Source organism: Pangasianodon hypophthalmus, chromosome 1, assembly GCF_027358585.1.
Source record: "Pangasianodon hypophthalmus isolate fPanHyp1 chromosome 1, fPanHyp1.pri, whole genome shotgun sequence".
In the NCBI taxonomy this organism is placed as follows: Eukaryota; Metazoa; Chordata; class Actinopteri; order Siluriformes; family Pangasiidae; genus Pangasianodon; species Pangasianodon hypophthalmus.
In genome coordinates this window covers 15,238,004-15,259,128 of record NC_069710.1, presented here as the reverse complement: position 1 = coordinate 15,259,128, position 21,125 = coordinate 15,238,004, and the positions used below count along the sequence as shown (strand labels likewise).

At 35.1% G+C, this 21,125-nt stretch overlaps 1 protein-coding gene across 1 annotated transcript; it reads right to left on the bottom strand.

Moving 5' to 3' along the window:
* Positions 1-276: 276 nt before the first annotated feature.
* Positions 277-21,122, bottom strand: mboat1 (membrane bound O-acyltransferase domain containing 1). Its single transcript, XM_053235042.1, has 13 exons — positions 20,794-21,122; positions 20,465-20,610; positions 20,241-20,318; positions 17,518-17,613; positions 13,053-13,108; positions 11,496-11,550; positions 7,698-7,878; positions 6,006-6,198; positions 5,686-5,793; positions 5,232-5,292; positions 4,992-5,124; positions 3,612-3,763; positions 277-2,964 (listed from the first exon to the last, which is right to left on the bottom strand). Exons 1-13 carry the CDS (start codon positions 20,881-20,883, stop codon positions 2,847-2,849), a joined length of 1,467 nt encoding a protein of 488 aa, XP_053091017.1. The 5' UTR covers positions 20,884-21,122; the 3' UTR covers positions 277-2,846.
* Between the last annotated feature and the right edge of the window lie 3 nt (positions 21,123-21,125).

The following is a 21,125-nucleotide window of genomic DNA, read 5'->3' as shown; positions in this document are numbered from 1 at the left end:
ACATCAGAAGGCAAATAGTAAGAAAAAAAAATCTTTCAAATGGCTAAAGCTGTAAGAAGACAGCTGCTAGGCAACTGGGAAACATGCACATACAGAGCATAAGATAGCCAATGACTGAGGCTAACAATTTAACTAGCTAGCATGTAGCAGTGACCGTAGAAACAAGACAGAACCATCAGAAACATCAACATTTAAATCAGATGTGTTGAATTAGTAATAAAAGACTCCATAAAAGTACAATTACACTATAATTTCACTTAGCATTGACTGCTAATCCAAATTTAATGGATTCTGCCCTTAGTCAGTATTGCAGCACAAATGTTTTGTTAGAAGTCTGCTGCTAGGTGAAAAGGAAATACATTCACAGAGCATCTGCTGGCTAGTGATTGAAATGAGGGATGTAGCCTTGAAGTCTTTTATACAGACAGTGTGAAGAGACAGAACCATGCGGAACATCAAGATGTTGGTAACTTACTCAGAAAAGACTACGTACAACTTAAAATGCACTTTTTACTTTTAATTACACTTGGCATTGACTGCTAAGTTTAATGGGTTTCACAATACTGAGAAATGTTGTGCAACATATACTAGCTAGGATGCTAGCTAGGACGTAGCCTTGAAGTCTTTTATACAGACAGTGTAAACACAGTGTCAGCGGAAATGAGACAGGATTGTCTGGAACATCAACATTTACCTCAGGCGTGTTGTTAAATTAGTAAGAAAACATTTTGTTCAAATAAAATTAGACTAAATTACACTTAGCATCAACCTTTAATCCAGTTTAATGAGTACTGTCATACTGAGAAGCTTCAATATTGCAGCACAAGTGTTTTGTACACTTTGGATACGTTAGCTAATGATTGGGCTCCACACTTTAGCTAGCTAACACGTAGCCTTTAAGTCCTTTATACAGACAGTGTAAAGACAAAGTGACCACGGAAACAAGACAGAACTGTCCAGAACATCAACATTTACCTCAGATCTGTTAGTAAATTAGTGAAGAAAGACTCAATTGAACTAAAATTAGACTTTAATTGCACTTAGCACCCACTTTTAACTGGTCGAAGCTGTAATCTTCTCATAAACATGAACACATGGCTGCATTTGTATGTAGGATAAGAACAATAAATGAATTGTTTATTTGAAACCTCGCTTTATTTTTTTTATTCAAAAAGATATCTTTAAAAAAGGTAGCTCCCAAATATTTTTTTTTTATCAAAAACTCACAATGTTATACATTATATATATACACACACACAGATCAGCCATAACATTAAAACCACATGCCTAATATTGTGTAGGTCCCCCTTGTGCTGCCAAAACAGCTCAGACCCGTCGAGGCATGGACTTCACAAGACCTCTGAAGGTGTGCTGATGTATCTGGCACCGAGATGTTAGCAGCAGATCGTTTAAGTCCTGTAAGGTCCTGTTGTGAGGTGGGGCCTCTATGGATCGGACTTGTTTGTGCAGGGCATCCCATAGATGCTCGATCGGATTGAGAATTTGGAGACCAAGTCAACACCTTGAACTCTTTATGTTCCTCAAACCATTCCTGAACAATTTTTGCAGTGTTAACAGGACACATTATCCTGCTGAAAGAGGCCACTGCCATTAGAGTATACCATTGCCATAATGGGGTGTACTTGGTCTGCAACAGTGTTTAGGTAGGTGGTACGTGTCAAAGTGCCTTCTTCCCATAGTGCATCCTGATGCCATATCTTCCCCAGGTAAGGGATGCACACGCACCTGGCTGTCCACATGATGCAAAAGAAAATGTAATTCATCAGACAAGGCGACATTCTTTCATTGCTCCATGGTCCAGTTCTAATGCTCATGTCACCACTGTAGGTGCTTTTGGCAGTGGACAGAGGTCAGCATGGGCACTCTGTCCAGCCTGCAGCCCCATATGCAGCAAGCTGCGAAGCACTGTGTGTTCTGACACCTTTCTATCATAGCCAGCATTAACTTTTTCAGCAATTTGTGCTACAGTAGCTCTTCTGTGGGATCGGACCAGACGGGCTAGCTTTGGCTCCCCACGTGCATCAGTGAGTCTTGGGCGCCCATGACCCTGTCACTAGTTCACCAGTTGTCCTTCCTTGGACCACTTTTGGTAGGTACTAACCACTGCATACCGGGAACACCACACAAGACCTGCCATTTTGGAGATGCTCTGACCCAGTCGTCTAGCCATCACAATTTGGCCCTGGTCAAAGTCACTCAGATCCTTTCACTTGCCCATTTTTTCTAATTTCAACACATCAACTTCAAGAACTGACTGTTCACTTTCTACCTAATATATCCCACCCCTTACACAGGTGCCATTTTAATGAGATAATCAGTGTTATTCACTTTGTGTCAGTGGTTTTAATGTTATAGCTGATCCGTGTGTGTTTATATATATTAATATATATAAACACACAACATATGAATTAATAATAAATACATATTAGACAACATTAATTTACAATTAATGCTCTGGTCCCAAACCTGTGTAATACCCCAAGTTTAAAGTTTTAAAAATACTTAAGAATGACAATTAATTTACTTAGTAAAGATGTGATGAGTCCATCTTGTCTTCATTATAGCTAGGTGCAGTGTGGCGTGACACAGCGCTGTTTAAGCCTTTTTTAGACCTACAGTTCAGTCTTCATCATCCATGGAGAGAGAGTGTGTGTGTGTGTGTGTGTGTTCATGAACTGAGAGTGAGGACACATTATGGCAGGCGGTTACACGCCGGCCCAGCTCGCTTTGTCGCTCACACAGAGCGTCCTTTGTGCAGCCCTCATGCCACTGCAGTCTCACACAGACACACACACACACACACACACACACACACAGCAGGGTATTTATTCTCCCTTCACGTTATTGTTGGAGTGCTGGGCATGGAGATCAGGCCTCCTGGGTCTGCTGGGCAGGACGAGCATCGCCAGAATGCTAATGATGTGCACATGGAAGTACATGGACCTGAGAGACAAAATAATTATTTACCATTTTTGTCCTCAAAGATTCATTTAATGTTTTCTAAAATCAATAAGATAGTTTACAAGGTTAACTCCTCTTCCACGCTGGCACTGATACAAAGATGCAGGTTTCATTTCAAACCAGCTATTCAGGTTGTGATGTCACAAAATATGTATTGAAATTATGCAAATTAGTACAGAGTTAAAGTAATACCTTAAATGTTTAGCTGCAAAACGTGTGTGCTAAGCAATGCTAGCTAGCTAAACTATGTTGATGAATGGAGATGATGGTTGTCATAGTAACTATATTCTGGCAGGTTTAAATAAATCAGTGAGAAAAAGAGGATGTAACTCGAGGCTCGTAACTAATTTGAGCGACTAGCAGTTAGCTAACTGGCTAGCTAAGTTATCTATATGTAGCAATGTTAGCTAATTTGCATATTAATTTTTATTCACAGATCCTGATATTAGCTTCTTAAAAGAAATTTCACCCATAAATGTACCTATAATAAACAAATTCTATATGCACGTAACATAATGATAACAGATGCAAATGTTTTTATTAATTTGCAGCATTAAATAATAATAATAAAAAAAAAAAATAAGACTCAGGTTTGAGGAACTGAGGAATTAAACTCGAGTGTTTCTTGCCTGTAATAGATGATCGTCGGCTCCACGGCCAGCAGTAAGAATGGCATGACGGTGTAACAGATGGTCAACTGCGTCGCTGCCCAGGTGATGACGTCATACGCCAGCTTGATGGAGCGAGAGTGCAAGAAATAGTGGCGGAAATTCCTGCGGACCTGCCGACCATGACAAAGAGGAGAGTGTAGAAGTTAGTGTGGAGAAGCATGCAGAACTAAAAAGAAAAAAAACTCACAAATACATCATGTCACTGAGGTGTCTTGCCTGAGCGTCTTTACTATCGTTCAAACTATTTTGAGTTTATTCCATCAAAAAAAGGGGAAACAAATAGTGCTGGGTGAATTTCACAAATAATTCGGTTAATTCGAATTAATGTTTTAACGCAATTTTAAATTTTAATTAAAAAAAAAAATCTCGATTTAAATTTCTAATCGAGATTGTACATGTTTACATATATATATATATATATATATATATATATATATATATATATATATATATATATGTATATATATATATATATATATATATATATATATATATATATACACACATACATATTTAAATTTTGAATTAAAACATCCATTAATGCTGTTTAAAAGTTTAAACCTATATGAAGGAAAAACACAGCCTTCTTAACATGATAAACGCCTCCTACAGCCTGCGCTTCCAAACACTGCACGCTTAGATTAAAGAAAAAAAAGATAAACAGGCAACACTTCGAGAGGACTGAGCTCGTAGCAAAAAAAATGTTCAAATCTCATTTTAGAGATGCGGAAGTGGTACAATTTTGAAAAGTCAGATGAACAACGTAATTGTTTATGTAAAATATAATGCATCCCAATCGTAATTCTCCGTCGTAATTACTTTATTTTTCGATCTCGGCATGTTCGACAGACGAAGTGGCTAGGCAGCTAATGTGGAGGAGTGATGTATATTTTCTTTCTGAAACAGTGAACTGTGTTTTAGATTTGACAAACGATTACATATGTGTATGTTGATTAAAGCTAATACTTGTATATACAGGTAAGAAGTTTTACTGTGTTTATTTTTGATGCTGTCAGCTGCCATGATTTGACGTCACTCCGTAAACAGGGAAGGAACTCGGAGTTGAGAAGAAGTTGACTTCTCAGTTGCAGTGGCATTTCATCAGAACTTTATAAATCAATTGCATACTTTTTCAATTGCAATATGTAAGAACAAAAAAAAATTAAATCGTAATCTAGAATCATTCATAAAATTGGAAAAAAAAATCATGAATTTTTAATTTGGCAATATCGCCCAGCCCTAGTGTGTGTGTGTGTGTGTGTGTGTGTGTGTGTGTGTGTGTGTGTGTGTGTGTATGTATGTATGTATGTGTGAGTGTGTGTGTGTGTGTAGACTCACAGCGCGGGCGGTGAGTGTGATAGGGATGCCTGTGAGGAAGGTAAAGTAATATCCAGGGTAAACTCCATGCCACAGTGCCGACAACACGAATGTCAGTGGTGTCCGGAAATACGGCACACGATCGTAACACACGCTACACACACACACACACACACACACACAGGATTAAACATCATTAATAATAATAATAATAATAATTATTATTATTATTATTATAGTAAGAAGAAGAATAGTTTGTACCGCTTGAGCCATACTCCTGTCTGAATGTTCCAGTTGTCGATGAACGATTTGAAGCTGGTTGCTGTCTGTTTAAGGAAAGACAAAATTAGTCATTTTAGAATCAGGAAAAAGACAAAACTATTTTTTTTTTAAAGTAAACACTGACTGTTCATTGAGCAGAGTTGTATTAGAATCACCACATGATCTTTACAATATTTATAAACACAAATGAAATGGAAATTATGTCCATATGGGTCCTCAAAGACAAGCCCACATTCCCATTCCCTTTAAGCCACGCCCACTCAGAGCAGGAACCATTTCCATATATGGATTTAAAGACGCATGCACATTTCTATTTATACCAATATTTTAGTGTCCCGTATATAACATTGTGAGTGTTGTAGATGATGATGTATAATAAAACTTGCCTAATGGTTACCTTTTTTTTGTTTTTTTTTAATAATAATAAATGAACTTGCCTCGATTTCCCAGATGTGGATGTTAGAGACCAGGTCCCAGGACACTCGGCCATTCTGATCCAATCCGCTGATTCCGTATCCCGCTGCGTTATGGACTGCATCAGCTGAACAGAGGAACATCTCATACACTCAGATGACATTGAGAAACACAATACACACCAAACAAGCAGCCACATTGTGTAGCAATGTCACATCTACAAACACTTACATTGTGTTCTTATAAAAACGCCACATCACGCCATGGAGCTAACACAGCCGCTCTGCGTTAGCGTTCCTGAGCACACAACAGGAACACTAATGAAGATCTCAGACTCACCGAGAGTCCACGCGAAGTAAAACTTGGGCCGAGCTGCCTGGATGGAGACGAAGGCATAAGCCAATCTGCTGAGGAACGAGGCGTCGCTAATGAACCGTGGGTCCACGTTGTAGCCGATCGGGAACCTTCTGGTGACGGTGAAGAACCAGAAGAGGCAGCCGACACACACCATCAACTTCTCACATACAGCTCGCTGTGGAGGGAGGAAAAGACGACCGGCTCATTGTACACATGCTAACGATCCTTGCTTGCTATAAAGTGTAAAAGCAGTTAGCAATCATAATACCCACAATGCACTAGGCTGTATAACGGTCTGCCATTTTACAGAAAAAAATTGCAGCTAGTTAGAACATTGCAGAAAAAAAAGTTTTATTAAATAACGTAGAGTATTTATCTCAGTATTAAGAGTATTTCTCCAAAATAAAATAATTATTTTATAATAAAATAAAACTCAACATATTTCTAAATATTTGTGTCAATTTTAAGCTTGGATTTTATTTAATTTGATTTTATTTAATTTATTTCTTTTTTTGTTTTATTGGCATTTTGCTGTTTTTTTTATTTTAGTTTTTCTTCTTTGTTTTTTCAGGCAATTTTATTAATTTTATTTTTTAATCTATTTTTCCCTTGTTTAATAACTGAAATAATCTTATTCCCTTGCCAAGTTTTTTCTTTTTGCTATTTTGCTTTTTTCCTAGATATTTATATTATTTTTTAACACTAGTTATATTTATTAATAGCATTTACAATAGACTGATTTCATTATTCAATATTTCCTTATTTTTTGTTTGTCTTTATTGTTTATAATTTGATTGAATTTATAAATATTTATACAAAATTTTAATTAATTTCACGTTTGCGATTATTATAATTTTTAAATCACTGAAACTTTTTTATCCACTAGATAATAATTTTACTTCTTTTTTTATATTTTTAAAAGATACTTTATAATACAGATTCTTATAAATACTTTTTAAAATACTTTATAAGTAGATTCAACCAATTTATACATATTTTTAAAAATAAATTAGACATAGTTTGCCTCCTGCATTTTTTCATTCTTTTTTATGTCACTGAAATTGGACTAAAAATTTTTTTTTAATTAAAAAAGCAAAATATCTTGCAAGGAAATAAGACAATTTTAAACAATTTTAAAATGGAAAATTATTCTATTATTTAATTATTTTTGAATAATTATTATCCAATATGAAAAAATTAGATAAATAAAAAAAAAATTGAAGAATTAAATATTAGGCAAGGAAATAAGACAATTTAAAAAATTTTTGAAAAATTATTCTATTTAATTGTTTTTTGAATAATTATTATCCAATATGAAAAAATAAAAAAAGAAAATTCAAAAAAGTAAAATATCTGGCAAGGAAATAAGACAATTTTACATTTTTTTGAAAAATTATTCAAAGAAATTATTATTTTTTGAATAATTATTATCCAATATGAAAAAATATATAAATAAAAAAATTTTAAAAAGCTAAATATCTGGCAAGGAAATAAGACAATTTTAATTTTTTTTTATTATTATATTTAATTATTTTTTGAATAATAATTATCCAGTATGTTTCTACTTGCTAAGATTTCTAATTTATGCTAACTTCCCTCTGGTTTATGCTAGCATAAACCATTCTTTGAGTTTGTGTGTGTGTGTGTGTGTGTGTATCAGTCTTTGTCTCTCACCACAGGCGAGGGTTCTGCTTGCACATCGTAGCCGTTGTGCTGCACGTTGTGTTTGAGTTTGCTGTGAACGTGGTGTCCCTCGATGAACTTGGTGTAGTCACTGTAGTCGCTGCATGGCCCGACCAGGACGCTCATGAAGTTCAGGGTGTAGCTCAGATACTCCAGCAGCGACGGCTGGGTGCTGTAGCATTAAAAACACGCTAAATCTCATTAGCTTAACGTCGTCAGGCTAATCAGGTTAGCTCTAACAGGCTAAACCTGACCTTACAGCAGCACTTTTCCACACAAACATACAAAACAATATGAAACTTTACTGCACTCACGGCTGTTGGTTTTAGCAACAGTGAGCTAAAATGCTAATTTTCACTCTGACAATCACAACTTTTTTTTTTTTTTCAGATCAAAGTGAACGCTAAAATTAGCATTTTCATTTGCGTTGCAGTTAATCATATTAGCCTGACTGCTTAAGTCAGGTCATTTACTCTGCATTTTAGTAAGCTAATGTTTTAGCATGGATACTCCAATGCCAGTTTGTATTATTGGATTTTTACTGTATTGCTAGTTAAAAGGTTAGCCTGATTTCTATGATGCTAACTTACAGTTATGGACTGCTTAATATAACAGTTAAACATTTAACAGTTCATATAACAGTGTTAATGCTAGTTCATATGTTAGCCAGCATCAACGTAAACACTAAAATGATGTAATTTTAACTTGTGTTGCCTTAAATCACATTATCCTGGCCACTTAATTCAGCACGTAATTTCAATACTTTAGTAAATTTGCTACAATGCGAGTTCATGTTTTAGTCGGTATTATAATTTACTATAATGCTAGTTTGTGCTAGTTACGACATTTGCCTTAAATCCGAATAAGTTAGCCTGCATGCTGTGATGCTAATTCAAGATTTAGCCTGCTTACTGTAATGCTAGTTCATGTTTTAGCTTGTTTGCTATATATATATATATATATATATATATATATATATATATATATATATAATGCTTATTAGTATTTCAACATGTTTACTATATTACTAGATCATTTTGTAGCATTTTATAGGTTCATATTTTAGCATACTGACTTCAGTGTTTGTCTTTTAGCCTGTTTTCTGTAATGCTAGTTAACAGCTGAGCTACAGAAGAGAGGTGTGTGAGCAGACGGAGCTGAAACAGTGCTGACGTGTACATGAATAATGTGCTACAGGTCAAACGTTCAGTCGCTTCTTTCTTCGTTTCTTGGAATTTCGCCCACGCTTTTTTTTTTCTTGATCACTCATCTCATTTCATCCTTGCCCTGTCACACATTTATAAACACACACACACACACCCTTCAAGTGCACTCAAGTCATCAGGACGACCTTCCTCTTCACAAACTCACACTCTCAGTATTATTAATTTAGAATAATTTCAGGGTTTAATCTCAGGGTTTAATCTCGGGAATAATCTCTGGAGCACTCTCGGGGTTTAATCTCAGGGTTTAATCTCAGGAACACTCTCGGGGTTTAATCTCAGGGGTTAATTTCGGGAATAATCTTGGGGTTTAATCTCGGGAATAATCTTGGGGTTTAATCTCGGGGCTTAATCTCAGGAATAATCTTGGGAATAATCTCAGGGTTTAATCTTGGCGTTTAATCTCGGGAATAATCTCAGGGTTTAATCTTGGGGTTTAATCTCGGGAATAATATTGGGGTTTAATCTCAGGAATAATCTTGGGAATAATCTCAGAGTTTAATCTCGGGAATAATATTGGGGTTTAATCTTGAGAATAATCTCTGGAATAATCTCGGGGTTTAATCTCGGGGTTCAATCTTGGGGTTTAATCTCAGGAATAATCTCTGAGTTTAATCTCGGGAATTATATCGGGGTTTAAAACATAAACATGGTTGAGTGAACGTTCTTCCGTAACACTTAACAAACCCTTAATAAGCATTGACTTCATTTCATAACTATTGGCGGCTTTTAAAAAAAGTGGGGTGAAATGATTTGATAAATTAAACATTATGTGTGCACAGTTATTTACATTTATACATTTACCACACAATATTTAACAGTTGTGCGGAAAATACAATTATTCACACTAAGACCTAAGTTTCTAAGTGGTAGTATTTCCTCCAAAAAAAAAAAAAAAAAAAAAAAAAGGTTCCAAAATTATTGGCACCCATCCCTCAAAAAAATTTTTACACATAAATACAAAAAAAAACTTTCTGGATTTTAGAATCCAAAACGAAAGTTTTTAGAAAGTTTTTGGATTTTACACTTCAAAAACTGACATCTTAATAAGCATATCTAAAAATATCTTGAATATAGTTGGATTTATCTCGTATTTCCTATTATAATGATTACAATTAACCAAATATAAGATTATTAAACCTATTTCTAGATATTTTTTTAACTCATTTCAAGCTTTATATTTAGCAGATAATTTAAATTATCTACAAAGAAGATAATCTTTCTTCTTTGTAGAAATAAATGCATAAAATTAGCAAAATTATCTGTCAATAGAACAAGTTTCTAGACAATTCCAAGCTTGAAGTTAATAAAAATGTCTAGAACTAGGTTTTAGTAATCTTATATTTGATTTGTTGTAATAGGAAATATTAGATAAATTTGACTATATTCAAGATATATTCACTAGCTGTCATTTTTTTTTTTTGCATTTTACCAAATATGACTTTGCCCATGTGTAAAACAATTCATCCATCACTTTGGGGGAAAGTATAGATTTTGGTTTCTTTTTACATTTATTAAATGTATGTAAAGATGTAATGTATGTTAAAGATGATACGAAACATGGACTCTCTCAGGATCTCTTTTAATAGATTTTTTTTTATTTGACACTTCTGTCATGTTTCTTTTATTTTCTTTGCTATTTTTAATCAAGCTTTGTAATGGAGCTCTTCACAGAGCGGGTGTATTGTATTGACAGCCAACACATGCTGACAGACTGGTTTAGCTACAAAGGAGACGAAGCCTGTGGCAGGACAGCAGAAATTACAGTCTAAAAGACGAGGCTGTTCGAGACCCACTGAAACCCGACTGAGCAGATAAACTTCGACTAAATAATTAGGAATTTGAATTAGGTACAAGATTTAGTCTGTAAATGGATTTGCACAGTAATAAACTTTAGCAGTAGTGCTACACTATGTGTCCATATCACAAAAAAAGCAACAGCAAAAAAATAACAACACAATCATAATTTTATTCTAAACTTTTGTTTTAGATTAGTTATTTATTATCATCATTATTATTATTATTATTATTATTATTATTATCTTTATGCGGGTTCACTTTAAAGCCGAATTCTAAATGACGTCCTGTTCACTGCGTACGCTCACTACATAGTGTGTATATACATACATAATGGCATTGTAGATGCTGCATAGTGCGCTAGATACAATATTAAACCATGCAATTTGAGATTTAGCCTCAGGAAAGTGTGACATGCTTGAGAACTGCCAGTTAAAAAATAAACATCACATTAAGGACACATTTGTATTTATATATTTAATTAATAAATTAATGTATAAGTTTAGAATTCGGCTCTAAATGCTAGTTGAAAATAAATTAATTAGATAAATTACATTTAAATTACATAATTATATATTTTTCAGAAGAATTAATGAATTATGGCACAGATAATATTTAATTAGTAAATTAATATTATGTGAATATGTTTTGCTACTATGTGGTCAGGGAAAAAATATTATTGTAGACTATAGAAATATATCGAAACATATTAATTGATCTAATATTGCTATCTTGTCAACCTGAACTGTGTGTGTGTGTGTGTGCATACACTACAGCCAGACGTCTCTGTTCCGCAGTGAGCTCCTCCTGCTTGCGACACTTTCCTGAAAGTAAAACACACAGAATTCAGTTTAGTAATCGAGCAGTAAAGACTAAACTAAACCTGTTTACTATAATGCTAGTTTTAAGATAATCTACTATAATACCATACGCTAGTTTATATGGTAGTCTACTATAATACGGTATGTAGTTTAATATAATACTATACAGTAGCATGCTATAGTACTATACGCTAGTTTATATGGCAGTATTCTATAATACTATACAGTAGATTATATGGTAGTTTACTATAGTACCATAAGGTAGTTTATATGGTAGTTTGCTATAATACTATATGATAGTTTGTATAGTAGTTTTTCATAGTACTATATGGTACATTATATGGTAGTTTTCCGTAGTAATATACAGTAGATTAGACGGTAGTTTGCTATAATAATATACAGTAGATCACACAGTAGCTTACTATAATACTATATACTATTTTATATGGTAGTTTACTATAATATTACATGGTAGATTATATGGTAGTTTAATATAATACTATACAGTAGTTTGCTATAGTACTATATGCTAGTTTATACTGTAGTTTTCCATAATATTATACGGTGGAGTATGCGGTGGTTTGTTATTGTTATGCTAGTTTGTGGTTAGCCTTTTTACCATGATGCTAGTTAATTTGTAAGTTAGCCTGTTTACTATAACGCTAGTTTGTGTTTTGGATGTGTATTATAACGCTAGTTTATACAGCAATCTGCTACAATACTATACGGTAGATTATTAGGTAGTTTACTATAATGCTAGTTTGTGTTTGTGGTTAGCCTCTTTACCATAATGTCAGTTTGCAGCATTAACCTGTTTACCTTGTTGTTTGTGGTTAGACTCTTGACAGTAGCCTGTGTACCATAATAATGCTGGGTAGTGGGTTATACAGTAATCTAATGCTGGGTAGTGGTTTAGCCTGTTTGCCAAAATCATGGCAGTATATATTTGAGCCTGTTTAGTATATTGCTAATTCATCAATTAGCCTGTTCACCATAATGCTAATTTGTAGGTTGGATATACGTAATGCTCTACTATAATGCTATAATGCATTATACTATAATAGTAGCGAACTATTAAACTATATTACTACAAAGTTTACTATAATACTAGTTTATTGTAATGCTAGTTCATTCATTAGTCTGTTTATCAGTCTGCTAATTCAATTTATGCTAGGTTGTGGTTAACAAGTATCAAAATTCATGAAAACGTAGTTTGTATTCATGCTAATAAATGCTAATTCATAGATTAAGACTGAAGGCTTTTCTCTTCACTATAATGCTGGTTTGTGTTTTTAGCTTGTTTCACGGTGTTACTAGGGAACTAAATTCCAACCTATGGAGGTCACAGGAGCTGTGACTCACTTGTAAAGACCTCGTTAGCTTTTAGCAGAATTGTAGAAACACATGTCCTTTGGGGCATTCATTTTTTTTTTTTTTGTTGATGTTATTATCACATTTTTGTGGTATATCGCTGTAATGATGTGGCGTTGTGGAGGGAAACTTACCATCATGAAGCTGAAAGGCCAGAGTGGTGATCTTCTGCACCATCATCATCAGTGGCCTGGGGAGAAAAAAAGAAAAGAAACTATGGAATAAAATAATGTGTTGACACGTGGAAAGAGGACTTGGGTGCTGACACAAGTGCATTCTTTGGTGGGTGTGGCCACTTCCTGTCTGAGAGTGAGGAAATCATAGTATTGTGTCATCAGGGTATTTTTTTTCTTTCAGAGTTGTGTTTAAATCACAGGGTTAGTATGGAAAAAGAAAGATGATGTATAAATAATGGAAAGTTACATGTGGATTTTTTTTTTTTTTTAATGAGCGTCTGCCATACACGTCTCTGTGAATGTGAATGAGTGTGTCTCTGTCTCTGTGTACACCTTCTCTTTTGACCGATCACAATACAGAACTCAGCAGCACTGTGGAATAATAATTATTAAACGAATACTTTTACTTTAGTTGATTAGACAAGTTTGGTTTCTGAAGTTTTCATGTTTAGTTTTGAAGTGGAGCTACAAAGCTAATGTAGCTAACATGGAAATCTCTTCCACAAATACAAAAAAAAACAAATTTTTAATATACCTCTACTGAAACGTCACAAATAAACTCCGTAATCTCATTATTAAAAAAAAAAAAAGATCTTCTAGTCCCGGTACACAAATGGAATTTTATTACCACCCACATCACATTTCCGTTGGAAGGTGTGGCCTAAGGGGGTGGATAAAAGGGATTCTGTTCCCGTGTTGAGCTTCATGATGAAGTTTAATTCACGTATACAGATGATCGGTTTTTTTTTTCACCGAGATAAACCTCCATTACCCGTTAGCTACGTTAGCTCTGTAGCTCTGGGGCAAAACTACAGACACAAACATTGGACATGTTGTTGGACAAATGACCTCATTGTATATATTTCAAACTATTTCTTTATAGTGGAAACACTCAGAGCTCTGATTTCAGTGTTGAACCAGTGGATCTCTACAATAGACCTTTTCATTAGGAGATAAAGTGAAACTCTGAGCTGTTATAAAAAATTTGAATGTGTATTCTTTGGGAAATGGTGCCAAGTCATTAGTAGTGCAAACTGATTTCACGGTCTCAAATTGTTTGCTAATGCTTTAGACTCAACACTGAACATTGTTTCTAGTTTGAGTCAAACAGCTCGGCGGAGAAGAAGAAGCACCACGTTGGTGCGTGTTAGAGCATCATGTTCTCCTCAACCTGGTGGAGCTGAACCATGTTCATGTACCTCTGATTGTTTAGGGTATGAGGCATTCAGGTGAACCCCTGAGCTTTGGTAAACATCATCTGACCATCTGTTCTCAACATTCTCAAACATCAGCCTCGATATTTATCATCTTACTCATAAATCAAGAAGATACGCTGGTGCTTGAGTTCCACCTTCTTTCAAAGAAGATCACATTACATGCTTTTTACACCGCCCCATTATTGAGTTCTGCATTCTGATTGGTCAGAAGGTCTCTAGTAGTGCTGCTGCAAATCACAGGTTTATGTTAATGGGCTATTATCGTTTCCATGGTAACAGCTCATTCACAGGGATGTGTACAGCAGACGCGCTATGAGGTTTCTGTAAAGAGAAATGTGTTTATTTAACGTTTATGGAAGGAGTCTCCAGTGTCAGCACTTTGTAACAGCGGAGATAAAGCTGTGACTTTAGTTTTTTCTGACACAGAAAACATCTGTACATGTTTATGCTCAATATCAAAATCTATGAATATGCAAATTAGAAAGATCTGTATGTGCTCCTAAGATTAGCTAGCTTAGACAGCTGGTTAAATATTAAACTAGCTCACTAGAATTACTGTAATCTTGATTTTCTCACTGATTTAATCAAACCTATCCCAATATAAGGTTACCATGACAACCCAGATTTTGTTTATCACTAACGTTTGCTAAGTTAGCTGTCTAAAAGTTTACGCAGTGAAAAGTTTCCAGGTATCATCGGTGAAACTCCATATCCAGTATCAGACTCAGGTAAGGGGTATGGCCTAAAGTCTGAAGACATAATTATACATACTGTTCCTTTAAGAGCTCTATTATCAGATACATTTTCAGCGAATGAATGAGTGTAAATACAGGTCTTAAGCAGTGCTCGTACTCGACAATGAGGGCGGGATTTCTGAGCCACACTCACACGGCAAGGACAGGTGACCCGCCCAGCTCGGCATTACCTCACACCTTTGTTGGCTTAAGGGTGTGTTGCAAACTTTCAGCAAAAGAGAACCAACAAGATCAGCAGATAAGGAATGAAATCCAGGCGCAAGGTGTGGCTGAGGTGAGTAACCGAGACGTTTTTTCTCAATGTGTGGGTGTGCATGTGTGTGTGTGTAAACGTAAAGCAATGACAAAAGCCTCGAAGTGTAAGTGTAAGTACACGCCATGATACTATCACACGTCTCTCTTCTTTTCCTACATAAAATTTTTAATTTACATTAAAAATTGTTCATCTGATGTACACATGTACAGATAATCAGTTCTAAGGTATATCGCAATATTCTACGCCCATGATCCTGTTATCGTGGACATTTTAAATATAAAGTTTAAAGGTTAAATTGATCCATTAGTTTTTTTTTTTTTAAAACACAGCGCCCTGACTGAAGGTTCATTTTTAAATTCAGCATTGTGAATAATATCATAAACTGTGATAATCTATGAGGAAATTATCATGATATGAAATTGCCATAGCGACACATTCCAACTCTGTGTTGGCTCAAGACATGGGCATATATTAAATTTTATATCGTCACAATTAAGTGCATAGTTTAAACGTTTTATCAAGGTTTTACAATATTATCAAGATATTCTATCTATAAAAAAATTGAGGTATTCAACTAGAAATTAAAATGTAATTTGCATTAATATATGCATATTTTTACAGATCTTGTTAGAAATATAGCTAGCATGAGCTAATCTGACAGGAATTTTACCTCACATTTCATCGATATTCATATATTCACTGCTAATGTTAGCCAGATAGCTCATACGGACTAAACTGACAGAATTTCTAAGATGTCATGTTCATAATCTGTACTGCTAATGCTAGCTAGCTAACATTAGTTAACCTGTTAGGACATCTTAGGAGATCATTTTTATAAGTATAAGTCATGTTTATAAGTATACAGAATTTTCACTGCTAGCATTAGCCATGAATTAAACTGGCAGGATTTCTGAGAGGATTGTTCAGTCATATTTGCATATGTTCATAATCTTCACTGCTAATGCAAGCTAGCAACCTAAAATAAAATAACATGACAGGATTTCTGAAAGGATCTTCAAGCTATTTCAGATCAATTAATGACCGTTTATAATCTTTACTGCTACTTCTAGCTAGCTAACTTGAGCTAACCTGACAGGATTTCTGAAAGAAAATATGTTATGTTTTACATTTCGTAATTTTCACTGCTAAAGCTTGCCAGCTAGCTAATTAGCTCAATTAACCAGATTTCTGAAAGGGAATCAACTCAAATCAAATGTATAATTGGTCATAATCTTTATGCTAACAACACTCAGCTAGCACATGAGCTAACTGATATTCATAATTATGACTGATAATGCTTACTAGCTAGCTAACATGACCTAAACTGACAGAAACCTTCTCTGTTACTGCTAGCCAGACGCATAATATTAGCTAACCTGAGGGTTTCTGACAGTCAAGTTTGTAAATCTTAACCACTATCTAGCTAGCTAACACAAACTAAACTGACAGGATTTCTGAGAAGATATTTAAATCGTATTAATACACTTTTATAATTATTACTGCTAAAGCTAGTCAGCTAGCCTGACAGGAATTCTGAAAGTCATAACTGTCCATCTTTACGGCTACTCCTAGCTAGCTAGCTAACATAAGCTACCCTGATAGGATTTCTGAGAAGATATTTAAGCCATATTAATACCTAATTATAATTAATCACTGCTGATGCTAGTGGGCTAGTGTGACAGGATTTCTGAGATGTTATATTTGTAAATCTTTAGTGTTACCACTAGCCAGCTAACATAAACAAACCTGACAGGATTTCCCACAAGATTTTTAAATTACATTTGTAAATCTATCTATCATGAGTTAACCTGACAGTATTAGATATTTAAAGTATATTATGTCAGTAAATACGTTTAGTTATCACTGCTAAAGCTAGTTGGCTAGCCTAGCAAGATTTCTAAGAGGATTTTTTTCAAGTCATACTTGTAATTCTTTACTGTTACTCCTAGCTAGCTAGCTAACATAAACTAAGTTTCCATTATTACAATACAATATAAATATATTATTATTATTATTATTATTATTATTATTAATCGTCAGCAGAGGCCTAATTAACTCTTCTCACTTCAGATTTCTTTTCTCCTTCCACTTGATTCATCTTTTCGTCGTGCGATGTTGTGCTGAATGGTATTAGCTGTACGTCCATTCACCACCAGATTGTAGAAAAAAGACGGCGCCACCATTTTGAGACCCACCCTGAGAAGTCCGTGGCCAGGATACCGTAGTTGAAGATGAAGACCCTGCTGACCTGGCACACCGTGAGGTATCCCATCGCAGCAATCATTGTGTACCTGAACCAAACCACATAAAACATGTTAGCAGAGACTTAGCGTTAAGAATAAATTAACAGGATTAGGCTCTTTACAGATAGGAATACTGATATTTATTCATTTTGGCTATATATATATATATATATATATATATATATATATATATATATATATATATATATATATATATATAGTTCATGCACTTATCGAGTACTCAGATGATAAATATCAAACACAAGGCACTTTGTTAAGCATGATAATAGCACAAAGTAAAATATTATACAGGTGCAAGTCATTTGCAAGTCATTTTAGCATCTATGAACAAAACACCTCATTTTATAGAGAATATAGTATCGTATAAAAAGGAAACGTAACCTTTAAAACTGTAAAATGGATTTCATGTATTGTAAGATGTGTAAAATTGTACTGCATATATTTTAAGATACGTAAAATTGTATTTCGTGTATTTTAAGATAGGCAAAATGTATTTCATGTTTTGTAGGATGTGTAAAATTGTACTGCATATATTTTAAGATACGTAAAATTGTATTTCACGTATTTTAAGATGCATAAAATTGTATTTCACGTATTTTAAGATGCGTAAAATTGTATTTTGTGTATTTTAAGATGTGTAAAATTGTATTTTGTGTATTTTAAGATAGGCAAAATGTATTTCATGTATTGTAAGATGTGTAAAATTGTACTACATATATTTTAAGATACGTAAAATTGTATTTCACGTATTTTAAGATGCGTAAAATTGTATTTCATGTATTTTACACAGTTGATACACAACTGAGTTTTTTTACAGCCATCTGTTAATTAAAACAGCTTTCTCACAATTGTGTGCTGCTTGAATAAACTAGAAACTGTAGCTTGTTATCCTTCACTTGTATACTAATTATTTTCTTTTTTTTTTTAGTATAGCTACAAAAATGTACTCCGTTCCTTATTTGTCCTAGGTGCGAGATGTAAGGAAGTAAAATGCTGTTATAGTAAAATACTGAGTGGTGTGATGAAGCGGACGTACAGTTACTAACCCAAAGTTGATTATTTTCCCATAACAGCAGGTCCACAAGTGTTTTATTCCTCTTACACCACAACAATTTACCAAAGGTCTTACTTTTTAGCTGTTTATAGTTACATTTAACGTTGTGGAATGTCGACGAAACAAGTTACTTCCTGTTCTCACTTGCGTTATAGCTGCTATAATCAGTTCCCTCACCACAATGCAAAAAAATTAAAAATCTTAGAATACATGAGTGTTATAAATGTTCTAAGAGTATACCCGCTTCAGTCTGTGCCTCTTGAGGAACTCGTAAAGGTTAGAAACCTACAATAAGAGTTTCCCTTTCAGAAAGGGTTCTGAGTAGACAGCTTTTTGGAAGCTTAGAACCCTTTATTATCCAGTAAACCCTTAAAGAACCCCTGAAGAACCTTTTTTTCTAAAAGTGTATGTATTAACTGGGTAAGTGTGCAGTACAAACTACAAATTATTTCTCATTTTATTCTTCTTATCACCTAGAACCTGTCAGGCGTTTAGCATTTAGCTTCTTGGTACTCGTTTAGAAAAAAAAGGGTTCTTTAAGGGTTGATTGGATGAATAATTACGGGTTCTTTGCCTCGTAAATGGGTTTTACATAGAAACTGTTTCTGAAAGGTAAACACTTATTTTACCCAATTCTTATTTAACAATAAAAAATATGGAGCTTATCCCAGACCTCTATTGAATTCGGGACTCTGATTAGTCAGAAGGTGTTGATGAATTTTCTATAATAGCAGCTCTGAAAGTAGCGCAGGTTTATATTAATGCGCTCATCCTGATACATTATCATTTCTATAGTGCTCAATCACAGGGACTCGTACAGTTGACGATCTCCATAATCCAAGACTAATAAATAATAAACAGATCTTTCACAGAAATAAATGTCATTTAGCAAAGAAAATATTACATTTTAAACCATTTATGGAAGGAGTCTCCAGTGTCAGCACTTTGTAACAGTCAGAGGTAAAGCTGTAATTTTTCTGCAAAGTTTTCTGACAAAGCTGCATTTTTTTTTCTTGTTACATTTAAGAGAGGATAAAAAAGAGAGGGTAGTGAGGGAATGACTGTTTATAGCTGCTATAACGTAAGTCGTGACTTTTTTTCCACAACATTCCACAAATGTAACTCTAAATGGATAAAAAGTATGATGCGTCGTTCTTTAATAAATATTTTTTTTTATCTTTGGCAAATTGCTGTGATAGAACAGGAATAAAACGCTTGGGAACTTCAGGGTACTAACCGTATCTGTACTTTGCATTGCACCGCTGTTTTTCTTATTTTCTTAAGATTATTTTCTTATAACAGAATGACCCATCGTGTTTTGGTGTTGATGTCTCCAAAATGATGAAAAACGAAACGTCTTTTGCATACGTGAATTGTGTTTGTTGGTGAGTTTCACAGCTCCATACGTCCAGCTCATTCTGGACAAACCGGGTCTTGAGCGACCACCAAACCTCGCCTACATTCCTTTTCTTTAAAAAGCATCACCAGGCTGCAGAACGAGATTATCAGGTGCGTCCACGTGCCTTTCATCCTGCGTGTGAAGCAACAACTAACGTCCGTACAGTGTGTCTGAGAAGCGTCCAGCTGAGGAGGTTCTTACCAGTGAACGGTGCGTACACTCGCTCTGTGCAGGATGATGTAGCAGATGAGCGTCAGGACGAAGACGTGCAAGGAATACCTGCAGGATAACACAAGGTTTCAGGTAGTGCATAATCAACCAACATCTGTCAGCAGGTGAAGTGTGTGAGAGGTGTCACCAGACAGGTCCTGCAGGTTTCTCATACTTTCGGATTCAGCCAAAGAATTACACTGCATTGCTCTTACCATCCAAAGCAGAATATAACGAAGAACGACCCCAAGAAACTAGCGACGGCGTGACGCACAGCTGGACCAACTCGCTGAGGACTGAGACACAGCCGAAACCAGAAGGCAGCAGCCAGACCAAACATCTGGCACATGATAAAGTTCACCTACGATGGAGAAGAACAGGCAAAGATCTAGTCTTGTATCTACAACACACACACACACACTGGCCCAAAATTCCTCAAAAACCAAAATGAAACAAATAAACCTCATGAAACTGAGGCTGTACCAAACTTCACATTCATCTCGATCACAGTTTCAATTTCTAAGAACTTCACCAAGGATCTCACCTGATCCAGTGGAACTCCCAGGAACTTGCTGATGGGACTCAGCCATGTGCAGCCCGTAGTCTGAAGCAGGATCTCTGATTTGGGATCCATTCTGCATCCCTAAACTCCTAAAACTCCTGAAACTCCTAAAACTCCTGAAGTTCCTTTCATGCGCGTGCAGGCTGGAGATCCGACTGTCATCAACACCAACACACAAATAATATTCCTTCCACACAGAATCCTGGAATTCAGCTCGAATTCCACCGCAGAAACATCATCTAGACTGCTCTCCAGCACTTGGAGAAGTTGGAAGCAGGTTCATGAAGGCGCGGCGCAGAAAAGTGAGCGGAGCG

Bases quoted from the DNA above. Each gene is read 5' to 3' on its own strand.
- mboat1 (XM_053235042.1), bottom strand. From the start codon at position 20,883: ATGGATCCCAAATCAGAGATCCTGCTTCAGACTACGGGCTGCACATGG. The intron at 5,794-6,005 runs GTGAGTCTGAGA...TCCTCTGTTCAG, and splicing joins TTACTTCGCGTGGACTCTCG to CTGATGCAGTCCATAACGCA. The intron at 5,293-5,685 runs GTTCATTTATTA...TTAAACAGACAG, and splicing joins CATCTGGGAAATCGAGGCAA to CAACCAGCTTCAAATCGTTC.